The 16,367-nt window shown below is 41.7% G+C and overlaps 3 protein-coding genes across 4 annotated transcripts; 1 reads left to right on the top strand and 2 right to left on the bottom strand.

Annotated features, from left to right (window-relative positions):
* Positions 1–5,082: 5,082 nt before the first annotated feature.
* On the bottom strand, positions 5,083–6,554 carry LOC109421442 (pyridine nucleotide-disulfide oxidoreductase domain-containing protein 1). Its single transcript, XM_019695930.3, has one exon. The coding sequence runs from the start codon at positions 6,552–6,554 to the stop codon at positions 5,148–5,150; it is 1,407 nt and encodes a 468-aa protein (XP_019551475.2). The 3' UTR covers positions 5,083–5,147.
* Positions 6,555–6,618: 64 nt separating this feature from the next.
* Positions 6,619–7,528, bottom strand: LOC109432548 (small ribosomal subunit protein mS40). Its single transcript, XM_019708890.3, has 2 exons — positions 7,425–7,528; positions 6,619–7,255 (listed from the first exon to the last, which is right to left on the bottom strand). Exons 1-2 carry the CDS (start codon positions 7,517–7,519, stop codon positions 6,622–6,624), a joined length of 729 nt encoding a protein of 242 aa, XP_019564435.2. The 5' UTR covers positions 7,520–7,528; the 3' UTR covers positions 6,619–6,621.
* Positions 7,529–9,460: 1,932 nt separating this feature from the next.
* On the top strand, positions 9,461–13,976 carry LOC109432555 (uncharacterized). Of its 2 annotated transcripts, XM_062849583.1 has the most exons (6): positions 9,461–9,814; positions 9,884–10,661; positions 11,023–12,423; positions 12,454–12,938; positions 13,420–13,622; positions 13,696–13,976. In XM_062849583.1, the coding sequence occupies exons 1-6, from the start codon at positions 9,678–9,680 to the stop codon at positions 13,800–13,802; spliced, it is 3,111 nt and encodes a 1,036-aa protein (XP_062705567.1). In that variant the 5' UTR covers positions 9,461–9,677; the 3' UTR covers positions 13,803–13,976. The 2 variants fall into 2 exon arrangements, with proteins under 2 accessions (XP_062705567.1, XP_029726862.1); XM_029871002.2 differs by having other exon boundaries at positions 11,023–12,938.
* The last annotated feature ends 2,391 nt before the right edge of the window (positions 13,977–16,367 follow it).

A 16,367-nucleotide genomic window follows, 5' to 3' on the forward strand; every position in this document is an offset into this window, starting at 1 on the left:
ATTGTTGATAAACGTTAAAAAATTCATTCAATTCGGTTCACTGGTTTCCGAGATATGACAGCTCAAAAATGAGTTGTCTAAAAATAGTGTTTTACCCGAACGGTTCTAACTTTGCGAAAAACTATTCAATCGAGCCCAAATTTGTACCAATGATGCACATATAACAGGTTGATAAACAGTCAAAATTTGAGATATTTTGATGCACTCTATGAAAAGTTACAGCATGTTGATTTTTTTTTGTGGGAGAAAAAAAGTTGCCTATCTCAAACATTTTGGCCATCCCCTGTACATTAAAACCACAGAGAACAGACATCCAGGCTAGAACAAATTTCATTCGGAAAGTTGTGTAAGGATTTGAATATTTACTTGAGTAAAGTTGCAAACCAATACACGATGACAACACTAACGCCACCAAACACCATATTGGCCCGTATGAATAAAAAGTAGTAATCTACAGTTTACTACAATTTTGTAGTAAATACAGTCCGGATTCGCTGGTTGGGTCACGACTGCGCCCCGATTAGCGAATCGTGTTCGTTCGTTGGGGCAACTGACAACTGATCAAAATGCTCTAGACACACGCAAGTGTCGAGAAATACGTCACGAAACACTCACATACTTGCGCAAACTTTTTGTATACAGGAGCTGTGATGCGACGGCGGTCAGACGTCAAACTCGTTTTGACATCTATTTTGACAGTGACAGTGCTTTTTAGTTGGGTTTTGCCCCAACCAGTGAACATACAACCATCGAGACAGCCCATCTAACGAGCTCTCAACGAACGAATCGTCACTGTACTACAATTATTGGTATGAATAAAAGTAAACAAAGCATTTACTACACTACAAGTTTCGAACTTACTACTTTTGTGGAACATGTTCCACAATCGGCATGAATAAAAGTAGTATTTACTACAAGAAATTTGTAGTCTGCTCCTGAGGTTGCTTACAAAGCCTGTGATGCGTGTGTATGAAATCACAACTTGTGTTTGCAATTCTCTTTTGACGATTGCGCTTATTATTTTTTTTTTCAACAAAAAGGGTGATCTTCGAGAATGTTTAATTAGATGCAAGTTTCGACGGACATTACCTTCCGGAAACCGATTCAAGTACCATCAGGTTCTAGCAAAATACGATGTTTTGCCGTCGTGGTCCCATGGGGAGGGTTTTGAAGCAATTTACCCCGCGCGCCGTGATGATGTGGCAATTGAATTTTCATGATTTTTTTACAGAAAATAGTGGCTTTTTCTGCGGCTTTTTATTAACGTTCTGATGAGTTGAGGTTACTGAGAGAAGCGTGGCCTGTGGCGCAGCGGCGGCCCTGAGCTAGGGGCAAGACACTGTGCAAACGCGAGCAACTCGGAGAATTTCTGAGTAACTCTTTTTAGCAATGATCGACGAAATTTGTCGAAAGACATCCACAAAACTGCAATTTTCATTCAGCACATGCAACACTTTGCAGTTTGACATTGATGCCAGATCACACTTTGGCATAAATGGGAGAAATTCTGAGGAACTGTGAGGAATTCTGAGCAACACCTCGAACACAGATTTGCTCTCGTTTGATCTGTCCTGCCCCTAGGCCCTGAGTGCATGCCGATACGCATGGCGCATTTGAGACAGATTTTTATCCTGCTAAGGTGCCCTCACGATCACCGTGGCAACATGTAAAACGAATGTGGAGTACTTCTTCAGCATTGTTAACTTAAATAACGAAACTGCTGCAAAAATCACTATACTACGACCATAGTTTGCTCTGGATTGCTGACTGGTGGAAGAAGAGCAACCGAGAATAAACTACCAAAACAAAAACAAATAAAGTAGTAAATACTACTTTGAAATTTTCGAAAGTAGTATCTACTACATTGTTCGAAAAATGGTTTTATTCATACCAAAGCTACTACTTTGGAGTGGATCATATTTCAAAGTAGTAACTACAAATCACGAGTAGTTACTACTTTTTATTCATACGGGCCATTGCCACAGTCAGTGGTGAATTGAAACATTTCAAGTGGTGAATTTAATTAGTATGGGAAGTTAACCGATTGCAGCGCCACGTTATTGCCACTTGTGTTGCCGATTTCAAATGGCCGTTAAATTCCTTACACAGTTTCGGAACTGGACTTGGATGTCTGTTCTCTGTGTTAAAACCTATGTTAAATTAAAAATTAGTAACTTGGTGTTTTTGAGCCCAATCTTTCCATATAAGAATTCACAATGCAGTTTCCCATGTAAAAACAAATGCAAAAATATGAATGTCAGCCCAAACGATATCACAATAGAAGCAAGAATACTTATCAAATATGCTTGAAACTTAAAATTTATATCTGCGTGTTTGAAAATAAATCAATCTATAACTTGTTCACTCTATTTTATAGATGGGCCGGCTATTAAAACTATTACACATAGTTGAAATTTTAAAATTGATTTTAATCAACATTTTTTGTTAGTTGAAGCTGAAAGGTGTTGCAAGTCACCCCGTTTGACGGTACATTAGATTTTTCATGAGCATGCTACGATCTCAACTCTCACAAATTTTCTTGAGACGCTTTTCAAACCAGCGCATGGCACATTGTCTCATTCATGTATAGGGGGTTGTGGGGCAAGATGGCCACCCTAAGCTTAGGCGCCTTGGGAGCATATACTTTCATTAGAATATGGCTATTTAACACTCATTCCCTTTGTTTCATGTCTTTTCTATCTTATTAACACAAAAAAGCATTTTATTTTGCACTACCATTGCAAAATAAATTCATTTGAAAAATGTTACTTTCGATATAGAATTTTTGCCATATGGGGCAAGATGGCCACCCCATCGGGGCAAGACGGCTACAGAGCTAATTTTTTACAATTAGTATGTTTTAATCCCTAAGCAACGTTCTATAAACCAAGGTCGAATCATCCGCAACGCTTTGCCTACAGATGGTGTAGTATTTGACACCATTATCTTTATGATAATGTTTGAAATAAAATTGATAGAAATTTATTTGGAAATGTTCTATGATTTGGTCTATTTTTTCAGCAAACTTGTTTTTCTCGAAACGATTTAGATACATTGTTACTCTTTTCATGCACTATACTGTAATTCAACGTCTTGTAACGAACCCTTATAGCGGATTTAGCTACGATTTTCCATCCCTGTGCCAAAATATTCAATGAAACCAATCACCGTGCAACAGCAAATAACTTCAAAGTATTTCTGAGGTATCATCTCCATCGTAATTAATTTTAACTGCTTCAACTAATATGAAAAGCAATTTTATGTGGTTTTGCAACATTTCTAAACATCAATAACAGTTTTAAGGCTGCTTTAGATTGATTTTTGGATGGCGACATAGGCCTTACCACAGGTGGCCATCTTGCCCCGAATGATTACGATATGTTTATCATTTTTTATATGACATAATTAATTTAAAACATTACAATTTTATTGTCGAGGATGAACAACAGTCACATATAGACACCATTAAAAATTAAAAATAATTATTAAAACGATGTTATTTTATTACTAATCCTTAAAATCAGATGACCTGATACTATAAGAAAACACTGTTTTTGAACACTCAAACTTCAAACACTATTTTATAGCAGATTTTTCAAACTAATAGTAACTTTTTCGCACATTATTAACATAAAGCATTGTTTATAATCACAACCCATGCAGAAAATATTTTTGTGTTGCGAATTAATGCTTAAAAGACAGAGTGGCCATCTTGCCCCATATGGCCATCTTGCCCCATAACCCCCTACATGTGTTTTCAGATACTCTGTTGGGGACACTTCTGGTTTTCATCCAGAACATGTCGTGCGACATATCAAACTTCATGATTTCGAATGACTGAGTCAGAAATGATACCCTGAAGTCTGTATCAACTAATATGGCCACCCCGGAACATCTAGGATAGGTTCCACGGGGGTGACATCGGGGTCATTAGTTTGCAACCTAAACATGCCGTGCGACGTATCAAACTTCATGATTTCAAGAGAATGGGGCTCTCCAGAACACTTGAAACAGGTTCCGCGGGGGGCTCTCAAACACAATAACACACGAAATAACCACTTTTAGTCATTTGGCAAAACAGACTCCTCCCCCACCCCTGACCACAGTACAATTTATGATCGATTAAGGGCGACTTCAAAAAAATTGGATGAAAATTGACGAAATGTCAGCCTGTCAGAAGATGCATGTTTGTTTCAAAAATGGATTGAATTTGCTTCAAATGTGACGTTCGATTTGCTCCAAACAGTTATATTTTTGTTACCAGAACAAATCGACAATTTATTTGAGTCTACCTGAAATATTTTGATTTTAATGACAGGTTATGTTAGAAACAAATGTAAATTTTTTTGTTTTTTTTTTTGTGGCAGGTCGGCCCTACGGAAATATTTGTTTTCCAATTAAATTTAAAAAGTAATTTCCTTCTCTAGGAAAACCCACTTCCCGCGTGGCACTTTCAATGCCAACATCATGTAGATAACATACGCTCCCGAAATCAATGGGATTTCCTGGAAACTTTTGGTGAAACTTGACTTTTTGCAAGAGGAAATCTTGTTTGGTGCTGCAGCTGGAACTTGGAACTTGAGAGTTTTGTTTATGTACTCGACAGCGGACCGGGGGGTTCTTCAATGGGTATTGTAAAAATCAATATGTAATTGAGTTGGTTTTAAAAAATTAATATTTTAGTTTTAAATGTTTTATCAGTTTACCGAATAAACATGAATATTTTTTGTTTCAAACGAACGAAATTTGTCTCCGTGAGTGTATCCAAGCGTAAGTATTTTGGGCCACACTTCAACACTTACAAAGTATGTGCTGCTGATCCCAGTTGCAACGTAGGGCACCACCACCCAAGTATAGATGACAGCTTCTAAGGTATGCTCGATCGCCATTGTTTTTCCACCCATACATGAAAAATAATTATGAAATCTTATTACACGCTATGATTCAGATCTCGTGGTACGTAGTGCTTCTGATAGGGAAGTTTGGTGTTATATGTAGTTTATGAACCCGGAAGACACACTGAGCAACACGATATCTGCACTTTACATCAAGGGATAGTCATCCGAGTGAATAGAGATCTCATGATCTTCAAAGAAATTTATATAATCATGGAAATCAACACAAATTAATCACACCCACCTATTATGTTAGTCGAAGTAATCCTCAATATCAATATTCGGATCCAGCAGGTCTTCTCCATACGGTGATAAATCCAGTTGGTTCAAAATCAGATTTTCACTCGTCTCTTCCAGCCCCGTCTCGCCGATCAATATCGCTCCCTGGAGCCGGCCATCAACCATGACGAACTTGATGTATTCCAGTCCTGGCGTCATCCTCAGCAGTACTTCATACTTATCATTTAACCCTTGGCCGTTGTACCGTCCCAGCAAAACCACCTGGTATCCGAAGAGCTGTGTAACATGGTTGAACATTTCGAAGCAAAAGTCCTGATAGATGGTCTCCCCGGCGCGTTTGGCTGCCATCGACCGGGCAGCCATGGCTCCCATCTGGCGGGCCTGAGTCCACAAGCGCATCTGGAACCAGTGCGGAGCATGTTCCCACCCGGCATAGCAAACATCTCCCGCCGCGTAGATATCCTGCACGGAGGTGGCCATTTCCCAGTTTACGAAAAGTCCTCCATCCGGGCCCAGCTGAAATTCCTGATCACACATGAAATTTCTAGAAGGAACGACTCCAGTGGCTGATACCACGAAGTCGCATTCAATCTGCTCTCCGTTGGAAAGTCGTAGCTTCAGAGGAAATCCATCTGTCTGTTCGACAATTTCTTCGATCTCCACTTTATGGTGAATTTTTACCGCGTCCGGAACGTTTTCTAGCTTCCCCGAAATGTCCACCGTTCGGTGCCAATCGGGACCCAATGCTGCACCTCGTTTTGCTCCACTACTGGTACTGGTTCCAGCCGTTTCTTCTGAATACCTCATCCTTTTTACGATCGACTTCTGCTCACCACGAGTGGTCAAACGTTCCTGGAAGAATCGAGCTGCCCCAGAATCGACAAACGTCGAGCTTATGTATTCATCCTTGATAACCCAATGCACCTCGATGCCACTGATTTCGTACACCAGCTCTGATGCTATTCCTCCGTTCCCGACAACTGCCAGACGAGTAGCATTCTTGACGCGCTTTTGGAACTCCTGCACCGATTCCGTATCTCGGATTCCAATCACATTGGGGTTTCCTTTGGCTTGATCTATCAGCTTGGGACGAGCTCCGGTACAAAGGCACAAATAACGGTAGGATATTCGATTCCCATTCACCGTCGTAACAGCATGACTTTCGCTTTCTATGTTCAGCAGTTGATCTTCGATTACCTGGATGTTCCGGTTCAAACTTTCAGCCGATTTCTCCTGAACATCAAACTTGGTTAAGACTTTTCCGAGGGGAACCAAGTTGGTGGCCGCCTTGACCAACGAAGATTCCGTTATTAAAATGATGCTATCTTTTGGATCTACTAGAACTACCAAAGTTTCTGCGCAAGAAACTCCCGCAATCCCTCCGCCCACAACTAAATAGGTGCAACTAATTTCCGACATTTCTTCTCAAAAGTTTTTTTTACAATATTGCTACAAAACTACAACCCTTTCACTTTCCACTCACAATCTACTGCTTCTGAGCCGGATAGTACTCGGAATAGTCATAATCCCGGAACGGCACGTCAAACGTAATCAACCCGTAGTCCATAGCCCGCTCGACGGCCACCAGCAGTTCCAAATGTCGCTTCTGGCACAGCCCGGTAATCTGATAGCTCAGCACCTTGCCACTCTGCGCCGAAATAAACTGCTTGATCAGATCGATGTTCCTGTGATCCAGCACTAGAAACTCGTCGCGGCAGATCGGACAGGGATTCCCCGTCGCCAGTTTACCCTGGCGGATGCACTTCTTGCGGGTTTTCTTCGGCGCGTAAGTACCTTTGTGATTTCTTCGGTACTGCTTCCACACGGGCTCTCCCTGGTAGGTTTGCTGATATGCCTCGCTCGTCAGATACCGAATGCTGGTCTCAACCGGAATGATGCGCGTTCGATCTTTCGGGTCGTCTCGAATCTGACCTTTTTCCTGGTCTTCGGCCGGATCCTCCTCTGCGCCGGCTTCCGTAGACGCTGGCTGGTCCGCCAACCGATAGGCCGACGTCAGGAACGTTCTGTTTTGAGTAGAAACGAGTCCTTGGCGGTAGGCTGCAAATATTTCGCGTCCCACTACTCGCAGCAATGACATTTCCTGGCTTGCGGTGTTTGCGCTGCGGAAGATGACGTAAGTGGAAAAAAGTTACTGGACGAAATAGAATTTGGTAACTTTTGTTTTTTACAAAGAGATAATAGAATGCATATTCTTGTTTGAAAAAAGAATAATTTTTAGCGAAATTGTAGAGGAAAAACATTTAAATTAAGTCAGAAAACGAATATTACCAACAAAATTCTCCACTCTTTCGATGCGTAGCGCGTGTTGTTCGGATTTTCTGGATTTTTTTTACTTTTTTTTTGTAAACACGAAAAAATGACATTTCCAGTCGGTCTTTTCTGAAGGGACAGAGGAAAGAAAAAAAAAGTATGCAGCCAAAAATCAAAGAACGTGCACCGAACGATTAGGGTGCATCCATTGATTGATGCACCACCGAAAAGAAAAAAAAAAGTTTTGACATCCAAGCGATGTGCCGTTTACATCCATCGACCAATCAGCGACGAGGATCTCCACTGAAAAATATTTAAACCCAGCGAATAAGTTTTAAAAACTCAAATTTGGCTAAACAGCTTTTAGTTTTTACTCATCATTGGGTTGTTTTCTCCCTCTCCCCACACGAATGTTGTCAAAAACAAAGAGAGAAGCACCGACACATCCGTGCGGCTCCGTGGAAGAAGCCAAATTTGGGTTATCTTGACTAAACCCAAATTTGCGTCAAATAAGGCCTCCGCTGGGTGAAAATAACTTACCACTGGGTGAAAAATTTTGCAGCGATCAAACGAGAACTACCTAGTGACCACTATCGCTGTTTGACGCAAATTTGAGTAATTCCACGGAGGTGCGGGATTGCGTCAAAAGAACTTAAATTTGGGTTGATTTGTAGTTCCGTGTCACTCAGAAATAATACAAATCGTAATAAGCTTTAAATTTAATCTTTTTTATCATTCGTCAAGCTTACACATTACTTTGTATACACGCTGCTTCGTCTGGGTTGACAAATCACTTTGCTTCAACCCAGGCTAAACGGCAGATAGCATGAAAATAGAAAGAGAATGAGAGAGATGCGGATACAAAATGCATAAATAATAGGGTCCTAAAATGAAAAATATTTTCCCGCTTTTGGTGCATAACACGAAAGAGCTTGGTTTTCTGATCTCAATGGTAATTTTTCCGAACTTGAACAATAACAGAATAGTTAATAAACTCGAAAATAAAATAATGATGAGCAAGTCTTGTTTGACATTCGAGGTCAACCTTGACGTAACGAAAGTGAAACGGCGGGTTGCAAAAGACACCACATTGGCTCACTTTTGACAACAAATGTTCCTGTTTGACATACACGGTAAACAAAATTTACCCAAAATTGAGTGCTAAACAAGGAGTGTTGCAAAAAATATTAAAATTTTTGAAAATATATTTTATGGGCTTTACCTAATAGGAATACTTAAAAAATGAGTAAACGTGTCGTTTTAATCAATGCTTGATCGAATTATGCAGAAATTGAGATAGGCCTTTAGGAGCCTATTGTAATTCCGTGTATACTTTTATTTCTGAGTGTACAAGGTATACTAGCTTAACATAAGAAACTAAACTAGGCCAGATTTGCACGAGACAATCATTGCTAGTGTTTAGGTTGTTGTTATTGCCGCCAGTTGAATTTTCACTTGGGCTTATTATTTGTTCCTTTTTTGTTTTCGTTTTTCTTAATAGAGAAAAACAAAGCACTTTTACGCAGTTCAGTATTAAATCTGGAGCAACATTTGAAAAGGGCCCAAGAGGTCTTGTGTTTTTTTCGAAAACGCTCCGTAAGGCATAACAGCAGCCCGCCCACGCAAATGAACACAGTGTGTTAAACTAAGATAGATAATGTTCACTTATACTAAAATATGTGTATATCCGAGTTATACTAGGCCTGTATACCCAGCGTATAAACCGAGTCTGGGGTCAACCAGGCGAATAGTGATTTAGCGTGGGATGTATACTATTTAGGGTCTGTTCCAATTGGCGAATTAAAATTATTTTTTACTTAAATTTGACAGTTCGACACTTAAACTTGACAGTTCTCCTAAGGAAATAATTATCGAACTGTCAAATTTAAGTGAAAATTAATTTTAACTCTCCAATTGGAACAGACCCTTAGTAAATAGATTTTTTTCAGAGTGGAGAGCAGACGAAGACGTTCCTGAAGGAGAAATATGGCGGCCTGGAAAGATAACGGTTTAAACTTCCAGTGGCATTGGCGCGGCGCTTTTCTGCGCGAAAACAACGGGCAACCTTCGCACTTTTGGTTTGATTTTCAAGGCGAGTGGACGCGGTTTGTTTGCCGGTGGTTTCTTTGATCTTCAATCGGCCGAAAACCGCGTGTTGTGATTCGTTGCGTTTTTTTTTCTGCGGCTGTCGTTTTGGATAAAGTTAAAAGTCGTGGAGTACCTAGAAGTTAGTGAGAAAACAACTAGTGCGTACAGTCTGTAGCTGTGATAATGAACATTATGAAAAAGTGTGGCTTTTGCCAGCAACCGGCTGGTCTGATGTGCAGCCGTTGTCTGGAAGTGTACTGCTCCGTCGAGTGCCAGATTCGCGATTGGTCCGAGCATAAGAAAGTTTGCATCGTTATTCCGTAAGTACCTTTGAGAATCTGTTTTTGGTTTGAAGCTGTTTGATCTTAAAAAATGTTTTTATTCTGCAGCAAGCTGTACCCCAACGACAGCTATTTAGATGTGTTAGCGAGTGGCGTAACGCTACCCCTGAGAAGCTCGTCCTTGATCGAGCAGGCTTCGAGCCGAATGCTGGCGAACAATGGGCGCTCGCTGAGGCCATTGCGCAAGCCAAACTTTCCGATGGGATCGGTTGAGGCGTCGGTTGGACGGGAAGCAACAGCATCCCTTCCGGATGGATGCGACAACGAGCAGGAGGACAAGGTTGAATCCAACGGAAGCGTATCGAATACGGTTAGTAACATTACCGTATCGACATCCGATTGCGAGAAGCGGATGTCAAAGATGAAGATCGAGGAAATCGGCCAGAACGGCATGGTTAAAGAATCGGCGAAGCCTAAGAATCCGGTTGGCGCCGAAAAGCCACAATCGTTGGCCAACTTGAAGTTGGAAATGATCAAGAATCACAAGAAGTACGTCGAAAATTGTCAGGGTGCGGCTGCGGCATTACCAGCGGGAGGTGCTCCGCCGTCAAACAAGCAGCGCAACAATTGGCTCTTGCATTTCCCGCTAGAGAAAGCCGACGGAGAGCCCTTCGAGGTGATCGTACAGTACGTTGTGGCCAACCGTCCCAATGAATGTTGGGTCATTTCGGCGGACCACGAAACGCAGTGCGATAAGTTGTTGCGCGACATCAACGGGCAGATCAATCCGAAGGGTGATCCCATCAAGTACGATGATGTGCAGGTTGATGATATCTACGCTGCACCGTACGAAGGTCTTTACTATCGGGTGGTGATCTTGGAGAAGGTATGTTATGTTTTTGGTTTTGTAATTGTTTTTGATGCTCTGTTCATCCCTCGCAAGCCTTGCAAGTGCTAAATAGTAAAAGTTTACGTAGCACTACTTGTAACTACTTCAACATTTGATGTTCATTCATGTATCTTCAAGGTCAAGTTAAATTAAATAAAATTGTATTAAAAAAGCGTTAAAAGTCGGATGCAGGTAAGTCTCACTAATAGGTTATTGCTGCCAAGTGCCAGTTAAACAACGCATAAAATTTCATTACGTTACTTAACATAGCTTAACATTACCTTATATATGGTACAAGCAATAGGTTATCGTTATGAACAAATAAAACAATCACAATTACATTACTCGTTATTTCCAGGTTGACGAGGCCAAGTCTTTGGTGAAAGTTCGCCTCATCGACTACGGGAACGAAGCGAATTTGCCCGCATCCGACTTGCGAGCTCCCCTCACGCTGATGAAGAACCTGCGTGCATTCGCCTTTTTGATCGAGATACGAAATCTGAACCGGCCACTCAAGCTGACCGAAACCATTCGGATCGGAATTGTACGATCGGAAGCTGACCGGAAGATTGTGGATATCGATCTGGGTCCGACGAGTTTGTTGGAACTGCTTGGGAAGGCGAACCAAGTCGTTGGCGAAGGCGGAATTGTGGCCATTCTTTCTTCCCGGAAAGCTTTGATCTTGCTCTCGTCAGAACCGGTGATGCCGATAATGAAGATTTTGTACACTCAGATGCCGGAGGCCGCAGCAAAGTTCCCGAAGGCCGAAAACGTCAAGGTGGGTGATTTGGTTTGCGTGGAAATCGAAGGAGTCGGCTGGTCAAGGGCTCAGGTTATGGAACAACACGACCGTAATCGGATTGTGTACACGATTGATAATGGAACGGTGGAGTTGGTTAACGCAGAAGATATGCGTTCCTTGCCGGATGAGTACATGAACAAGCCACGGCTCGTGTTGCAAGTAGACTTGACCAATGTGGTTATGAACGAACAGGAATTCAAACGACTCTGCTATATGCCAAGTTTTGCGTTCAGCTTCGAGCGGTTGAGTTACGACAAGCAACAACGCCGGATGAAGTGCCTGATGAAGGACGTTGAAGCTAAGCGGACCCTGGCGGAGGTAGAATTCGGGGATTTTGTTTGCGATCTGAAGACGGTTGGGATCAATTATTGGCCGAACATTCCTCAAGACAAGAGCATTGTCAAGATTTCCTCCGTGCTGGACGTGGGAACCGTGATTATCTGTCCGAAGGGCAAGGTCAATGTCTATACCGAGCTGCTACAATCGGTAATGCCGACATTGACACGTTTGACCGCCGTTCCAAACGTAAAGGATGTCGTTGTAGCCGTGGACGACGTCATGATGCCATACCGGGCACGCGTCCTTTCGATTCCGTCACCGAAGGAGGTTGAAGTTCTGGACCTGGACAATGGGCACATCAGGAAAACGCCCCTGCAAAACTTGTACACCACCAACGGGTTCGTGAACAATCTACCAGTCTACACCGTAAAGGTTCAGATTCGAGACATGAACGTTTCGGCGATCAAGGATCAGGCCTGCGTTCTAGATCAGCTGGATGCATTCAGAACCGGCAAGCGGGAGTTCCGAATGATGTTCGAAGGCGGATCGTACATGTACGGAGTCAAGTTGATCGATCTGAGCACCAGTCGCTCGCTGGTCACCATCCTAATGGAACACCACGACAAGAAACTACGGGAAGTCGAAGAAGCAGCTAAAAAGAAACAAGATCAAGAGGAAGCCGCGAAGAAGAAACGCGAACAAGAGGAGGCCGCGAAGAAGAAACGCGAACAAGAGGAGGCCGCGAAGAAGAAACGCGAACAAGAAGAGGAGGACGCACGTCGAAGGGCGAAGGAAGCGACCGAAGCCAAGGCTAAGCAGGAGGAACAGCGTCTTGAAGCCGAACGGAAGGCAGCAGCCCAGGCAGCGGCGGCTGCAGCAGCCGCCCGTGCAGAGCAGGAACGAAAAGATCGCGAGGAGCAGGAACGCAAAAAGAAAGCAGAAGCGGAGGCCTCTGCTGCTGCGGCAGCAACTGCGACGGTATGTTCTACGTTGAAGATCGACGATCTGCAACTGATTCCGCTTCCGGCGGGAAAGAGTGATGTCAAGCTTACCATCCTGGACGACAGCGATCTGGCGCAAGGGGCCATCACCGTCTGCGAAGTGACGGAGCAGAATGTGAAACGGTATGCGACCTTGACCGATGAGGTAAACAAGCTGGCCGGAAGGTGTGGCGGCGATGGTTATGCACCAAAGTAAGTAGATTTCAACTCGTTTTGTTATCAGAATAATAGGAAAAATCACTAAAGCTTGCACTGCCTTATCCTTCGCTCCCTCGCTTCATTCAAAATTCCAAGACATTTTGTCGAGTCCGTCGCTTCAACGATGGATGCTCCTAATTAAATTAAACTTTACAGTTTCCATGAAGGATAGATCTCGTTTTGCATTTGCGAAAATCCTTGAATAATTCGTTATTGGGTATTGCAGATGTCGACCCATTCTTCATTCAGATTTCTTTAACAATGTCGCGTTATTTAAGAAACACATGAATCACATCACTTGCCTATATGAACTTATATCCTGCTCAAGAGCACTGTGGAGATGTAGAGTGGATGCTAATCTATCATGATACAAATTGCATGAAATATTGTAAATGTACGATGTTTTTAACATGTTGCGCAAATAGTTGTGCAAATGTACATACTGCAAACACAACACTAAACCGTTTCCTTCCAGGTTGGACGAACTGTGCATTGCCATCTTTGACCTCGATAAGATGTGGTACCGAGCCGTTTGCATCGAGCCGCAGCCTGAGAACAACATATTCTTGCTGCAATTTATCGACTATGGTAACGTGGCGACCGTTAAGCGTGAGTCGATTCGAACTATGCCGAAGGAGCTGGCCTTCCCATGCGCGGCTCACACGTGCATCGTCAAAGGTAACGATGCTTAATATGGTTTACGTTTAGATTCTTCGAAACTTAACCAAACCATTTGAACGTTTATTTTCAGATGCAAAAAAAGTGGTGGCAACGCTGCTCCAACAACAGACTAAGCAGGGCTACGTAGTGGCCCAGGAGATCAAGTCCGAGGGCGAAATCTACTCGTTGAAGTTTTAAGCTTTTTCGTTTTTTTTTTCACATAAGTAGATCGATTATTGTTATTCCTTGTACTACAGAAGAACAACTTGTTTACATTTTTCTTTTCGATATTGTTTTTTCGAAATAATATTTTTGCTGTATGACCACATTTAAAATGACCTACCGAATAAAGTTTCACAGCTGGACAGTTAACATTGTTATTATGAAATTTTTCGACTAAAATATGTGCACCATAAATACATTTTCAAACTATCATAATAGTTATTTATGTAACGAGTTGCAAAAAGTTGATTTTTTCAGCACGAGTCGTACATTTATCCAACGAGGCTTGCCGAGTTGGATAAATACGAAGAGTGCTGAAAAAATCGAGTTTTGCAACGAGTTCCATACAAAATTTTATGCAATGATTTTTTCATAATGCAACTCATTTGAGTTGCATAATGTTCATAATGCAACTCAAATGAGTTGCATTATGAACATTATACAACTATTTTTCATTATGCAACTCATTTCAGTTGCATAATGAAGCAGTTCGGAAAAAATGGCCATTATGATACTAAAATGAGTTAGATAAAATATAAATTATGATATTGAATTGCATAAAATGCTTATCGTACTCACAATTTGCATTGAAAGTAAACCTGTCTGTTGTAGCAGTGCTGAAAATGTCATTTTACCTATCTAGATTCAATCGCCCACCAGCTCATTTTAGAAGCTGAATCTGAAAATTTTATCTTTCTGGTGCACCATTTGAAAAGTACATCTATGCGTTGGTAAACAATGACTTCGCACGTCGCTGCTTAGCCCTCATCAACCATCAATCCTTTGGATAACGATGTTAGTTTGCGTGGGCGAGTTGTTGTTAGGACCTACGGAGCATTTTCGTAGAAAGGCACAAGACCTCTTGTTCCCTTTTCAAATGTGCCGCACAAGTTTTTCATATACCATATTCTCAGGTTCAGCTTCTAAAATGAGCTGTAGGTGATTGAATTTAGATATGCCGAAATTAATTTTTTGCAATTATATGGCATAAGATTGAACTTTTCAATCACCGAAATTGTGCCGAAATGGCCTACTTTTCTTCACCAGTATAAGAGTGCCGAAAAGTAGTACTTTTCAGCACCTTTAAGAGTGCCGAAAAGTAGTACTTTTCGGCACTTTTGCTAGGGTACACTTTTCACAGGTTTTCCGAAACACTAATGGCCTTCCGTAGTTTTATATCGATTCGATGGCTGCTTCTTCGTCTGTTTGGCAGACCGAATCTGATTAGAAATGATTAAAATTCTGATTTGGTAAACCAAACAGACGTAAAGTGAGAACCAGCAGTAGCAAACAAAGCTCGTTGTTGACGCAACTCCGAATACTTGTGATACTTGTGAACACAGCCTACCTGATTGAAAAAAAAGGTTTGTGCGCATGGAAACTAGCACGTGGTTTCTCTAGAGGCATGTGTGGCAGTCAGAAATGATCATGCTCAAGGGTATTTTTTTATAATTGCAAAAAATGTTGTATGCAACTCGTTGCAAAACTCGATTTTTTCAGCACTCGTCGTATTTATCCAACTCGGCAAGCCTCGTTGCATAAATGTACGACTCGTGCTGAAAAAATCATCATTTTGCAACTTGTTGCATAAATAACTATTTCAGCACTGATGAGGATGATAATTTTGTTCTACCATCTATTGTAGCCAGTGGTGGAAAGCATCATGCGCTTGACGTGATTTTTGGTTCACATCAAATACAAACTTTGTACTCGTGCTCGCGATCCCAAAAAGCGAGAGCGGTTCACAGTTTGCCGAAGCGAAGAACCAACATAAAACAAATGTCAAACGAGCCGGATCGCAGATGGTTTGCCTGAAGGATCGCAATTGGCTCACATTGGTTCGTTGCCTTTTTTGCTCCTAAAGATAATTAATTTAAACAGACAAACAGATGTATCACTTAAAAGAAATTAGCATTAGCATTAGCATTAAGCAAATCGCACAAATTCGTAGGCGGTACAGCCCTGGATCGCTGTTATGAGGGTTGCATCTTTCCTGTCCGTTATCAAAGCACAAAGATTTGGGACTAATCTCTGACTCTTAGCCAAGATTGACTCAATCCTCCAACGGTCGAGTGCTGTCCTGGCCACGTCCTTGCGACAGCTGAGGGATGGGAAAGGAAGATTAGTTGGACACCTATGAAAGTACATAGAGACCTCTACATTCTTTCAGGCCTAGGTGTCACGGGAATTTGGATGTTAGTGGAAGGGTAAAGTTCAAAGGAAACGTTTGGTCAACGTTCAGGTGCACGCAATATTTTTGGTTGATGCCTGGTTCCTTTCCTAATTCCTCGTTGGGTGTTCGATTCCAAATCTGAAATAAAAAGTAAAGTTATAGATTTTTAAATGGTGATAGACTCACAACAGTTACATAATTACAAATTACCTGAATCCTCCTGAAAGAAATGGTTTATTAACAATGAAAAACATAACATGTAAAAGAAAAAAAAGTAGAGCAAATTGTGATCTTGGAATTTTTCTGCATTTAAATTAACAAAGCTAAAAAAATACAAGATCAAAATTTGTTATGGTAGATCTTACGCC

This window comes from Aedes albopictus, chromosome 2 (genome assembly GCF_035046485.1).
Source record: "Aedes albopictus strain Foshan chromosome 2, AalbF5, whole genome shotgun sequence".
In the NCBI taxonomy this organism is placed as follows: Eukaryota; Metazoa; Arthropoda; class Insecta; order Diptera; family Culicidae; genus Aedes; species Aedes albopictus.

Bases quoted from the DNA above. Each gene is read 5' to 3' on its own strand.
- LOC109432555 (XM_029871002.2), top strand. From the start codon at position 9,678: ATGAACATTATGAAAAAGTGTGGCTTTTGCCAGCAACCGGCTGGTCTG. The intron at 10,662-11,022 runs GTATGTTATGTT...CGTTATTTCCAG, and splicing joins GGGTGGTGATCTTGGAGAAG to GTTGACGAGGCCAAGTCTTT. The intron at 13,623-13,695 runs GTAACGATGCTT...GTTTATTTTCAG, and splicing joins TCACACGTGCATCGTCAAAG to ATGCAAAAAAAGTGGTGGCA.
- LOC109421442 (XM_019695930.3), bottom strand. From the start codon at position 6,554: ATGTCGGAAATTAGTTGCACCTATTTAGTTGTGGGCGGAGGGATTGCG.
- LOC109432548 (XM_019708890.3), bottom strand. From the start codon at position 7,519: ATGTCATTTTTTCGTGTTTACAAAAAAAAAGTAAAAAAAATCCAGAAA. The intron at 7,256-7,424 runs GTAATATTCGTT...CATCTTCCGCAG, and splicing joins AAGAGTGGAGAATTTTGTTG to CGCAAACACCGCAAGCCAGG.